Source organism: Chinchilla lanigera, unplaced genomic scaffold, assembly GCF_000276665.1.
Source record: "Chinchilla lanigera isolate Chin_1 unplaced genomic scaffold, ChiLan1.0 scaffold00081, whole genome shotgun sequence".
Classification (NCBI taxonomy): domain Eukaryota; kingdom Metazoa; phylum Chordata; class Mammalia; order Rodentia; family Chinchillidae; genus Chinchilla; species Chinchilla lanigera.
The window spans coordinates 323,210-335,391 of NW_004955482.1; the positions used below are offsets into that span (position 1 = coordinate 323,210).

The 12,182-nt window shown below is 47.3% G+C and overlaps 1 protein-coding gene across 1 annotated transcript in view; it reads left to right on the forward strand.

Moving 5' to 3' along the window:
- Ankle2 (ankyrin repeat and LEM domain containing 2) overlaps window positions 1–12,182 on the forward strand; it is a gene marked incomplete in the record, with an annotated part of 31,668 nt that overhangs the window by 959 nt on the left and 18,527 nt on the right. Inside the window, 1 exon segment of the mRNA XM_005402948.2 lies at window positions 10,757–11,209. Coding sequence (XP_005403005.2) covers window positions 10,757–11,209 — 453 coding nt within the window.

The following is a 12,182-nucleotide window of genomic DNA, read 5'->3' on the forward strand; positions in this document are numbered from 1 at the left end:
CGGCCCTGCCGCGGCCAGCGGGGAGCGGGCTGTCCCGGGCGGGCCGCGTTCAGAGCTTGGGAAGCCCTGTCCTCCGGGGAGCCTCGCCGGGCGGGGGGCGGGCGGGGACGCGATGCGGAGCAGGTTCTCGCCGTGGTGGCGGCAAGGCGGGCCGGTCGTGTCCGCCGGGGCCGCAGTGGGAGCTGGCTGGGTTCTGCGGGCGTTTGAAGTGTGAAGCCAAGCGGGATTCCTGATGGGGGGACGTAGAGGGAGGCAAGGAAAAGTCCGGTGCGGCTCGGGTGTGATGTCCGCGGACGGGAGCCAGGTTGCCAGGAGCCAGGAGAGGCGGGAGCTGGGTCCGGGCACACGGAGGCGCGGCCGTGCGACTGCGAGCTGTGTCCCTGCTCCTCCGCGGCTGCCGTGGGGCTCCGGAGCAAGATGGGAGCAGTAAGAGAGGGGTTTTGAGAGCTGGGTCGTACAGAGCTGAGTGCTGTCGGTGTCAGGACAGGCAGCGCCCTGTGGAGCTGCTGAGGCGGCTGGTGTGTGTCTCAGTCTGGTACTCCCAGGAAAGATTTGGAGATGAAATGCAAGCGTCCTCAGGCACAGACAGTGGGTAAGCTGTAAGGCTGGAAGCTCATGTGGGGTCCTGTGGGCAGGGTTTTCGCTACTTTGAGAAACCCGGGCCGGGGATATAGCTCAGTGGCGCAAGCGCCTGCCTGGAAGCGCGAGGTCGTGATTCCCGGTACCAAAAACGAAACAAAACAAAAAACAAACAAAAAAAGGGAAACCCGGGACTCAACACCCGCTGCAGCTGATGCTTAGCACCGTGTCAGCCCTCCACCTCCTTGCCAGGCTCAGTATCCTTGCTCTTGCTGTAAGTCTTTTTGGCAGGTACTGTTAGAGGAAAATGAAATAGTAAAAAGTAAAACCGAAGCCGGGCGTGGTGGCGCATTCCTGTAATCCCAGCGCTCGGGAGGCTGGGGCAGGAGGATCATTGCGAGTTCAGAGCAGCCTGGGCTACAAAGTGAGCTCAAGGCCAGCCTGAACTGCATAGCGAGACCTTGTCTCAAAAAGGCAAAAGAAAAAAAAAAAGAAAAGAAAAAAAAGTAAAACTGATAACTCTACCTTCATATGTTAGGTTAGGGAGGTTCTTTGGGTAACTTATTTCTCATTTGCTGGTTTTACAGCTGAAGGACGTCCCAGAAAGGTTATGATCCTGCTGGGATCATACAGGGTTGTGGCACAGGACAGATGGGATGCAGGTCTCTGGATATTGGGTCCAGCACTCTCCACTCTATTGAGTTTTACCTTTTTTTCATCCTCTTAAGTGAGTGTTAGAGGCATCATTAGTAAGTAGAATGCTGATTTGATCATTCACACTGTCAGCACTACAAAAAACTCAAGAGCAGAACTGTTACCCACTGCTTAGGTCCATACAGTCAGGTTCATCTGCTTGGCTGCTGACAGTATCAAAAGATGCCATGTATTTAGGTAAAAAGGGAAAAAAGACCTACTTAAAGCTAGCTCTGAGTAGATGGAAGGGCCTGTTTGCTTCAAAGCACCATCTACCTGCTTAGAGGTAGGCAAGGCTCTTTTATATAGTAAGAAACAGAGAGGAGGGGTACATAGACAGTGCAGATCTTTACACTTGTTTTGTCACTTTCAGCCATCTTCAGCTCATCCTCCTCTGGTGGAAAACAAACCAGCCTCCAGGCCTCCTAGGACTGGCATGTACATATTCTGTTACTTCTTTTGCCTGAAGTGGGGAGGGTTTTGCTGTGTGCTCAGCAGCATAAAGTTTGGAGTTCTGTTTTACAGAAATTGTCCGTTATAATTTTCCCCTTGCTTGTTTTGTTTTATTTTATTTTATATTTATTTATTGTTTTATTTTACTTTGTTTTGTTTCATTTTTTGAAGACAGGGTCTCGCTGTATAGCCCAGACTGGTGTCAAACTCATGGCAGTCCTCCTGCATCACCCTCCCAAGTGCTGGGATTATAGGTGCACACCACCACATCTGGCCCCTTTGCTTATTTTAGCCCTCAGTCAAACCTGAGTGTATGAGCCTAAGTGTCTGGTAATAGGACTGATACTGAAAATTGGCCAGACACGAAGCAGAATAAAGTATATGCTAGGAGGGTTGGGGCTAAAGCATTAGAATTTGCAGTGTCTTTTTCATTAAGAAATTCTTTTTGATTTTTAGTTTTTCATTTGAGATGTATGAAAGATTGTAAAAGTAGTACCAACTACCTGAACATGTGAAAAGATGTTCAATATTGCCAGCCATAGGGAAATAAAAGTTAACTCTAAAATGAGGTATGGTATGGGTCCAGTACTACATATGATAGTCCAGTCCTGTAATCTCAGCACTCAGGAGGCTGAGGCAGGAGGATCACTGCGGGTTTGAAGCCAGCCTGGGCTACAAAGTGGGTTCAAGGCCAGCCTGAACTGCATAGTGAAACCTTGTCTTAAAAAGACAAAAAAAAGAGAGAGAGAGAGAGATCACTGCATGGATATTAGAATGACTTTATTTTATTTTATTTTTTTGTCTTTTTGAGACGGTTTCAGTTCAAGCAGGACTTAAACTCAACAATCCTCCTGCCTCACCCTCTCAAGTGCTGGGATTACAGGTGTGCACCACCACGCTCGGCTTAGAATGACTTTAAAAAACAAAACCTTGTATTTCCAAAAGTCTACATAGATGTCAAGAAGCTGGGTCTCTCATACATCTCTTGCAATTTCTCCAGAAAATGAGACCTGCCCTTCATTCCTGAGCTTTTGTTGTGACATGAAAACTTACTTTCATCTGTGAATGTTCATAGTTTCTTGTTTGTGACTGCCTGAGACTGGAAACAACAACCCGGGAGCTTTAAGGAGGCAGGAGGATCACTGCGGGTTCTTTAAGGAGTAACTGGTTAAATAAACAGTGGCAGGTTCATACCCTAGTATGCTCCCTAGCAGGGTTCACTCAACCTGGGTGGATCTCAGGGGCTTTGTGCTGAGTGAGGAAAGTCAATCTCAGAAGGTCTGTACTGTGTGATTCCATTTTGTGAATATTCTCAAAGTGAAGGTCTTATGGCATAGCAACTAATTAGTAGTTGCCAAAAGGTGGGGACAGTGGGGAGATTGGATTCACTGTAAGGGGCAGCAGGAAGGAGATCTTTGGTGATGGTGTTATGGAAAACAGATGGAACATGGGAAGAAATGGCACCAAGAAGGTTTAGAAGGTAGTTTATTACACCAGTGGGCATGACTAGGATCTTTCCTCAAGAGTCAGAGCCCCTCCCAGCAGATTTGGTGCATTATGATTGGAGGGTTGGGTGACATCATGGGTTGTCAAGGGAGTTCAAACATCTCAGTTTATATTGCAAGGCTGTCAGTTGCACAAAGACATCCTAAGTTACATTGTAAGGTCATCAGTTACACAGGGGCAGTAAATACAAGGGTTACACAAAGGAAGGAGTCTTCTGCTACCATTCTTGCCTAGGTATGTCATTTGGTTTTGGCAAGCATTCTTGGCTACTTTTACTAAAAAATTTGATTTCCCCTTAATGAGACAACTCCCTTTGTATGTGTGATCTCAGGATTCAGGACAAAGTGCCTGCAGGGGCTGTTGCAGTCCCAGGTCTGTTCGTGATATTATATAAGGTCAAGGCTGGCCTCAGACTCACTGTGTAGCTCAGGCTGGCCTCAGTTACAGATCCTCCTGCCTCAATCTCAGGCAATGTCACTGTGACCTGCTAGCTTCCAGGTTTTGATAACATGCTATATAGTTATGTGAATATCAGCCTTTGTGGAAAGTTGGGTGGTCCAGGGTGCGTCTCTGTACAATTTTTCATCTACTTGTAAATCTAGTTATTTGAAAATAGCTTGGTGTGGTGGTGCATGCCTGTAATCCCAGCGCTCTGGAGGCTGAGACAAGAGGATCCCATGAGTTTGAACTACAGGTTGAGACCCTGTCTCAAAAAAACAAAACAAGGGGGCTGGGGATTTAGCTCAGCGGCACAGCGCCTGCCTGGCAAGCGCAAGGTCGTGAGTTCGATTCCCGGTACCGGAAAAAAAACAAAAAACAAAACAAAACAAAATTACAAAACAAAACTTAAAATCAAAATAAAAAATAGTAGAAATTCTGTATCCCATTCACTTAGATACCCTAACTGTTAGCATCAAGTATGAAAACCAGGAAATTGATGTTGATGGACCTCTGTTCAGTCTGCAGACCTAAACTCAATTTTCATGTTTGTGTCTGTCTGTCTGTCCAGTGAGTTTGTACAGATATTTCCAGTTTCCATCATTGAGTTTATTCCAGCCAAGGATCTGTGAACCGTACCCACAGCTCTTTCTTTGCACTTAGGTGTGGTCTGTGCCTGTTCCTGATGCTGGAGAGGCTCTGTGCTTCCTGGCTGTCCCTAGAGTGGTCCACTGACCCGGTTGTCTTTTCCCTCCATCTCCTTTGTCAACAAGAAGCTGTCTCATCAGCCACAGTTATTTGCTTAGTCCTAGAGTACATATAAAATAGTGTTATCAATTTTTTCTTTTCTCTGGCTTTCTGTTTTGAACACGACAAAAAGTAAAGTCCACAATCACAACAGTGGTGAATGACTCAGGTGTAGTTTATTAGAAAGAACAAAGAAAAGCTCTTGCTGCTGGCAGAGAGGGGCTGGAAGGGAGGATGCTGTGGAGGGTCTAAGTCCAGGGGTTTATATGTAGACTTCAGTGTGAAAATGAAATGCAATTGAGCTTTTAGGTAGGCCTCTGACTTCAGAATGGCACACTTCCCTTGCACCCCAACTTCCCAGGGCTTATCTCAGTTTACCCATGCCCTTGTCCTTTGAAACAATGTGATTGCCATTTGTAGTTAAGCCTCTGACATCAGAGCATAGCTTTCCTTCCCACTCTGACTTCCTGGACTCTTGTTTTAACTGCCTATCGTTTTTCCGTCTCCTGGTCACAGTCACCCGACAGAGATAACCCTAACTGCCGCTAGGGGAAAGGGGCCCTCAGTTTTTGCTGCTTTTGGCTGAGAAGGGGCATTGACGGTGCAGCCGTCAGGGTCCGCCACTGTGAGGTCTCTCTAAGGTCCCTGATTAGAAACCTTATGACTGTGAGGTCTAAGAGCCTGGATTAGAAACCATCAGTGGTTTTGTCTGCAGCATCATTGGTAGCTTTAAATCTGGCTACTGGGAACAAACAAATTTGACTGAGATTGAGCATGCATGATCCAAATAATAAGACTGTAAGTTACATTAGTGGTCTTGCCAGGGGAAGTAACCAGGATTCTAATTTCAGATCTGTGACCAGGATCCCTATGGTCCAGATGACTTTCAGTGAATTTTAGAAGCATGATCAGTTAGTTTTTGTGGTGCATTTCTTATTATTTTAGACTGGTAAGCATAAAAACAGCATTTCTTTTCCTAGGAATAGATATAACCCTCTTTTTTTTAGTATTTAGAAAGTCTAAGCTCCAGTTTTTGTGGAGCCGCTGCTGCCAGTGTCTTTGGTTTTGGAGGGTTGTTAGATTCTATGTCATCTGTTGTAGACTTTTAGCAAGATCAAGAGAGAGTTTGTTGAAGTAGGTAAGGGTGTGGTGAGACTCGCTAATCCTATACCAGTCTCTACTGTTATCGCCATTCCTATCAGTAAGGGGCTAAGTTGTACTGGCCTTTTATTTTTGTGGGGTCATTACTTTGATCAGAACTGGGACTGGCTGGGAGCCTTTAAGGAGGACTTATAGTGGATAGATAACCTAATGTGCATGTACCTGTCCTGCTGGTAGGCAGGCAAAAATATGCAGAGATGTCTAGTTTCCATGCATGTTGGAAATTAAGTGAAAGCAGATGTTGGAAGGACAGTGAAGCAGAGGATTTTAAGGCAGCATAGGGCTATAATCTCTCTTGTGGCCAGCGTGCTAAGTGTGGTCCACACTTGGAATGACTGGCCCAGGCTGCCCTGTGAGGGCCTGAAAGGGAACCTGCTGCTGCTTTGATTGTGTGTCTGTTTTGTTTATAAGGGAGAAGGCCAGCTTTTTCTCATCTAGACATGAAGAGTCTTGTCCTCTATGTGTGCGAGCTGGGCACAAGTTTTTGTATTTGGAAACCATTTGCCCAGCCTCTGGAGTTTGTAATCTGGACAGTTTTCTGAGAGTCTGTAGTGGGAGTTGTCTATTTGTATGACTGAAGGTTGGGCTGGTTTTAAATTTTCCTTTATTTATATGGGTCTGATAACCCAGTAGATCTTAGGAAGGTTAATGGTTCCTGTGATCAGTCTATCTGTAAATGGTGAAAGTGTATTCACACCAAAGACCCTGAGTCCCTAGCATGTGGAAGAATGTGTGGGTCTTTGGGAGGAGATGTTTATACAGAGGTCTGTTGGGGAGCAGTCAAGATATTGAGGTTTGTAAGCAGGGGGTCCTGTAATGGGTGACAGAGGGTTTGAGGATCTTCAGCTGCGGGGCAAATTGTGTAGCAATGTCCTAGACCCCAGCCACTGCCTTTAAGAAAGGATTGTAACTGAATGTGTGGGTGATGGATGCCTTTACCTGGGGCCAGGTGGAGGCCAGTATGGGACCACATAGTGGGCCATGAGTGACAGTAGGGGTCAAGCATGACCAGCAGCTTTTTGCTAATTTAGGGTTAGACTGGTTGGGAAGGTGATGGGTAAAATTGAGAATGTGATATAAGAGCTTTATCCTGGGTGGGAATTGGGTTATCTGGGGTTCCTGGTCTGGGTCTTGGGAGCCAAGGGAAGTTTCTGGCTCTATCAGTCCTGCTGGATCATTATGTCAGAGTGCTTTGCCCCTGGGACCTTCATCTGGTGACAAACAACCTTCTAAATGGTCTCTGGCAATTAGGATAGGACCTGGATGGAGGCTAGTTGGACTTCCTTTTGAAGTGTCTTGGCTTTGTGCATATAACACATACTGGTGGAAGAGTCCTGAGAAACCCAGTGTGTGGGTTTGTGCGTATGAGACATACTCCTGGAAGAGTCCTGAGAAACCCAGTCTGTAGCAAGGGTAGCCCTCTTATTGTCACTTCACTGCTGCTTAGGCCTCTTCTGATCCTGATTTAACAAAAACCTTGTTGGCTAATCTTCATAGGTGGTTGAGAGTGTGTTCTGGTCCTATAGCTAACTTCTGTAGATTTTTCTAAATGTCAGGGGCAAACTGGGCAATGAATTCATCCTTTAAGGTAAGTTATCTCTCTGGTGACTCAGCTTGCAGGAAGGTATGTATGAATAGGGCTTGTTTGAGTTGCTTGAGGAAGGCTGAAGTACTTTTCTTCCTTTCCTTGTGTCATCATCAAGTTTAGAATAGTTCAGAGGTTTGACTGGGGTCCTTTGGAGGCTCTGTGATATACAGGCCAGGAAATGTCTGTGTGTCCAAAGTCCTGATCCCGTTGAGTTGCTAAGGTCCCCTAGGGGCTCCTCATGGAGAATTGCTACAGCCCCCAGCTGGAAATGGGTTTCAGCTGCTTGTTGGGCTGTGAATTGTTCATCCCTAAAGCCTGTACTTCTCTCAGAACTGCGTCTTTTTCTGAGTTGGCTCAAAGGGAGAGCACATTCCTTAACGAGAGGTCTGTGAGGATCCTCTGAAAACTTGCCTAGGTCTTTCTTGATGTATCCCGGGTCTCCCAGGGGAATAGAATCTGAGCCCACATGTAGGCTTCTTTGGCCATGCTTCTGTCACTTGGAGGGGAAGCAGAGTGGGGTGCCCTTGCCCCCACCCTTGCACTGTAGGCCCAGGATAGGGAGACAGGAAGGCTCTTTAGGAAATTCTTTGTGGGGGTGGTAAGGATGGGGGCCTCTCAGGAGATTTTTTTTCTTTCTTTTTTCTTTCTTTTTTCTTTTCTTTTGTTTTTTTAGTTTTTGGAGACAAGACCTTGCTCTGTAGTCCAGGCTGCTCCTGAACTCACTGTATATCCCAGGCTGGCCTTGAACTCCATGACGATGGTCCTGCCTCAGCCTCCTAAGTGTGTACCACCACAGGTGGCTCTGGAGATGTTTCTTGGAGGGGGGCTCCTCTGGAGCTGAGGGGATAAGGGCTACCAGCAGGGCTGAGTCTATGCGACATAACTTGCAGCGGTCAGAATTGTCTCTCACAGTAAAACCTTTCATGTAGGGCACTTTGGACCACTTACCCCGCCTTTTGCAAAATAAGTCTAATTGGAGGATTGTATTATAATTGTTCCTCCTTTCTGTTGGCCATTTGCTTCATCCCCCAAGGGATAGACAGGCCATGCATGGGTATAGAAGATTAGGTGCTTTTTCTTCAAGGTCTGAGGGTCAAATGTGGAGGTAACCAGACAGCTCTGAGAGTGAGCATTCCCCATTTGTAAGAGAGGCAGGGAGGAAAGTGTCCTATTAACATCTTCTCTTGCTCTTTTCTTCCACTTCTGTCTGCTCACAACAGCAGGAGAGGGAACCCCACACTGAGAGGTGGTCAACAGTTGTATGTGTCAAGGTCTCACCTTGGGAGGCTGCACTCTCCCAAGGGTGCACCTGATCCTTGTGATGAATGATTGGGTCTGATAGCAGGCATTTTGAGGGCATCTCAGGAAGCACAAAAGGCCCTCATGAGGGTACCCCTCAGTCCAGCCACCAATGAGAAGGGTCACTGTCCCGAGGGGCAGGAGTTTTTCTCTCAGGAATTGATGACTATGGTCCGTATCGCAGTGGGGTTCAGGAACCTGACTGAAGCTGAAGAGGCAGGCCCACCCAATGATCTGGTTGAAGAGGTTTGAAGTTGGTTCCCTGTGAACACCGGAAAAGGTGCCAGACCAGAGCTAAACTCATCTCCAGTGTGTGGTAATAAGACTGAGGCCTGAGGGACTCTCCCAGTCTTATCCTTGGTGAAAGGTACCTTCCCCGGGGGATTCAAGGCACTATTTGCCAGATATAGGCCTCCTGAATGTGGGGGCAGGGCTCCGGGCACCAGGGACACCCAAGATTGGGAAAGCCCAGGATGTGAACTAGGATCCTATGCTCCTGGCACATGAAATCTGTCAAGACATCTGGAGAAGAGAGGGTCACCCATGCTAGGCGAGAGAGAATAGCTCAGACCTGTGGTTTAACTCTTAACGGATGCTTACAAGAGGGCTCTGACAGAGGGGTCTCAGGTTATCTGGAAAGGGGATACTTGGGAGGGCACAGAGCAAGTTTATATGTCACCCCATGGAGGCGTGCAGGCTGAACGTGATAGGCATGTGGAGGGGTCTCTGCTGGATACCTGGTGAGGCTGCTGGGACCCTGCTTCCACTGGAGGACCTGCGAGCCCTCAAGGTGGGGCGAGGGGGGATTGGTTCCTCCCATTCAGAGATCACCCTCAAAGGAATCCAGCTCCCTGCTGGGCCAACACTCCCACCAGGAGGTCTAGTCATTTTGCCACACTTTAACTCTCCGTAGAGAAGTGCCCCTGTTGGGTGCCAGCAATGTAACCAGTTCTTTCCTTCCTCTGGTTCCCGAACATGATCCCAGTGTACTGGTATAGTTTATTAGAAAGAACAACAACAACAAAAAAGGTCTCGATAGCCAAGAGGAGCTCCAAGGGAGGATGATGTGGAGGGCCTACATCCAGATATGAAGAAGGAGCAGTTGCTGCTTTTAGCTACGCCTCTGACATCAGGAGAGTAGGCTTGCCTAGCATTCCAACTTTGCAGGTTTCAGTGTACTCAGGCCCTGTCCTTTTTTTTTTTTTTTTTTTTTTTGGTTTTTTTCCGGTACTGGGAACCGAACTCACGCCCTTGCGCTTGCCAGGCAGGCGCTTTGCCACTGAGCTAAATCCCCAGCCCCTCAGGCCCTGTCCTAACTGCCTGTTTTTCTGTCTCCAGTCTCAGTAGCTTCAGAATGCCTCCTTCTGCCATTGTGGGAAACCGCTAGAGGATGCGGCTATGTACAGTTCTTTGTCACATACTGTTTTCCAATCATGTGGGTTAGTTCTTCTCCATTCTTCTGTTGCCATTTGTAAGAGTCAGGCTCATTTGTGTTCCATCTGAGTGACACCACCATCTTTTCATTTGTTTACTTGGTGTTTGTTTTGTTTTGTTGAGACAGGATATCACTGTGTAGTCCAGGCTAGCCTTAAACTCTTTGTAGTCCATGCTGGCCTCAAATTAGAGATCCTCTTGCCTCAGCCTCCCAAACGCTGGGATTGTAAGTATGAACCACCACGCCTGGCAGCTTTGTTGTGGTATGTGAATCATGTACATTTCTGAAAGTCAGAAACTTACAAAAGCATAGTTAGAAGTGCTGCCTTCTCCCATCCCTTCCCACCTGGCTCCTTCTCATCTCACCCACACTGGTAAGCAGTCTTGGGAATTTTTGTGTCTTACAGTCAGTGTGTAATGGGGTACCTGCCTTGTTTTAATTCTAATTATTAGTATGGTCCGTACTTACAGGGGAAGATGAATAAACCTGTATCCTTGACAGCTTAATAGTTGTAGCTGACATTCATGGGTAGTGTCAGACCCAGTGCTGCAGACGTTATATGCATTATTTAATTCTCATTATAAGCTAAGAGTATAGCTGTTACTATGTCCATTTTATAGGTGAGGAAACCAAGGCTTTGGGTTTCAGTAATGCTAAGGGTTACAGTGATGCAGCCCTAAGCTGGCTTGGTTGTAAGAACAAAACCTCCCTCACACCAGCAGCACAGCTAAAAAGGTGGTGAGGACACAGGTTGTGTGAGGAGAGAGGTCCCGTGGTACCTGAGAGCACATGCCAAGCGCAGGTGCCACCTGTGTGTCCACCACCCAGCTCATCTGTCTCTGGTGTCTTGTCCCCAGGTGCTGCAACAATGGAGGCCATGTTGGCACGACTGAAACACCTGAATCCGGACGACCTTAGAGAAGAGATTGTCAGAGCTGGCCTGAAGTGTGGGCCCATCACGGCAACCACCCGGTTTGTGTTTGAGAAAAAGTTGGCTCAGGCTTTGCTGGAGCAGGGTGGGGCCTTGCCTCCCTCCATTCCCAACCAAGTGGGCCTGGACACACCTAGCACACTGACCTCTGCTGCAGGCAGCCCTGCCGGGCGGGCCAGTTACTCTGAGGACAGGGATTTTGGTTACAATGTGGGCTTGAACCCCCCGGAGGAGGAGGCTGCAATGTCTGAGGCCTGCCCAGTGCTTCTCAGTGCTTCTGCCAAGATTGGCTCTAATAAGGCCGGAGAGACAGTCGCCAAGGAACCAGCCCTATACTATGGCGTGTGCCCGGTGTATGAAGATGGTCCCATGAGAAACGGTAATATGTTGCCCTGTGTGTGTCCTCCCATAAGTGGGGTAAACACTGAAAGCAATGGAGAAAAAGAAAAGCATGGGGGGCCAGGGATTTAGCTCAGTGGCACAGCGCCTGCCTGGCAAGCGTAGGGTTCTGAGTTTGATTCTCAGAAGCCCCCAAATAAAAATAAAAGCAGGTGATTCTTTTAAAAAAGCATAGGTGCTCACCATGATTTTTTGTGTCCAGTTTTTGAGCTGGGTGTGGTGGCATAGGCCTGTGATCCCAGCACTGGCAAGCTAAGGCAGGAGGAGCAAAAGTTTGAGCCCGTGGCACTTTGGTGTCTATTTTTGTCTAACTTGTGGAGTAAGACTTATGGACAGGTACAAAAAATAGATCCCCTTTTGGAACCTAGGGCTTATTGTTTAGTATGAATTTTGATGCATATAAGAAAGAACACTCCCTCCAAGTGCAGTAGTGCCAGCCTGTGATCCAGGGACTCCTGAGGCTAAGGTGAAAGGAGTGAAGCTTGGATTATAGAAAGAAAACAAAGCAAAACCAAAATATTGTTTGTTTGTTAGTACTGGGAATTGAACTCAGGACCTTGTACTTGCTAGGCAGGCGCTTGTGCTGCTGAGCTATATCCCCAGCCCTAAAAACCAAAATATTGTGATAACCTAATGCAAATTGAAGTGATGGACAGTATTACTAATCATTAAGTTTCGTTCCTGAGACTAAAGAGTTAATTATAAAGCACAGAATCTGGACCCCCCCCAAAAAAAAGTTTGAGCCCAGCCCAGGGCTCATGACTTAGCAGGGTGCTTCTGAAATTAAAAAACAAAAAGGGCTGGGGATGGAGCTTAACATGAAGGCCCTGGTTCAACTGCAGTGCCACATACGTAGACACACACACACACACACACACACTACATGAAGGCCCTGGTTCAACTGCAGTGCCACGTACGTACACACACACACACACACACACACACACACTACA